Source organism: Cynoglossus semilaevis, unplaced genomic scaffold, assembly GCF_000523025.1.
Source record: "Cynoglossus semilaevis isolate Cse_v1.0 unplaced genomic scaffold, Cse_v1.0 C19025428, whole genome shotgun sequence".
In the NCBI taxonomy this organism is placed as follows: domain Eukaryota; kingdom Metazoa; phylum Chordata; class Actinopteri; order Pleuronectiformes; family Cynoglossidae; genus Cynoglossus; species Cynoglossus semilaevis.
Window position 1 is genome coordinate 1 of NW_007588396.1, and position 770 is coordinate 770.

The window sequence follows — 770 nt, forward strand, 5'->3', positions numbered from 1 at the left end:
CGTGGTTTGTCGTACCTTGTCGAAGTTGCGTAGGTAGTACAATACTACGTAATCTATCAAATTCATACGATTGTCCTGAGAGGGAAGAGGAAGATGATTTCAAAATAAGCTTTACGTTGTGTTTTCTTATTGATTACTGACATCGTGGCAGTTGTTATGTCGTTGTACGTCACCCTGCTCTTGACATCCTTCAGTTTGGGAAGGATCTCCAGTCCAAACCCATCAGCCTGACCCCTCGTCCTGTTCCCACCGTTCATATAGTTCCCAAAGGCCAGAACCAGACCCATGACATCCTTCAGACTGCTGCACTGCAGCAGCTCCTGAAACAGACACACACTGTTGTGTACCAACTCTGCATTCTTCAGGGACACGTGACGAGCTGCCCGTTGACGGGATTACGATCTTACTTTGCACAGATCAGAGACGATCACCACTTTACGACGAATGGAAGCGATCATATCGAGGAACACCGACTGGAAAATGATACAGTTGGCCCGACCTGCGAAGTCAGGAATCTGCGAGAGCTCGTAGAGAAACCTGGACGACAGAAGTGAAGGGGAAACAGAGAGACACAGTGGTGCCATGTGTTATGACAATGGAAGAACTATTTTCAGGCCTTGGCAGGATTTAGCTGTCCGGGGTTAAAGCCGGTGTGCACAGGCAGGCAGGCAGGGGGAGCTGATAGTCATGAGCGGCCCTGCTTGGCTGATTTTGAAAGGTCCGCAGCATAGGGTGGAGGGAAAGCAGTGGACGGCGTACAGAGACTTGAT

The 770-nt window shown here is 49.6% G+C and overlaps 1 protein-coding gene across 1 annotated transcript; it reads right to left on the reverse strand.

Annotated features, from left to right (window-relative positions):
- Positions 1–15: 15 nt before the first annotated feature.
- Positions 16–673, reverse strand: LOC103399421 (formin-like; the record flags this gene model as incomplete). Its single annotated transcript, XM_008338111.2, has 3 exons — positions 408–673; positions 174–320; positions 16–75 (listed from the first exon to the last, which is right to left on the reverse strand). Coding segments are annotated over exons 1-3 (384 nt in total), but the record flags the coding sequence as incomplete, so codon positions are not given.
- Between the last annotated feature and the right edge of the window lie 97 nt (positions 674–770).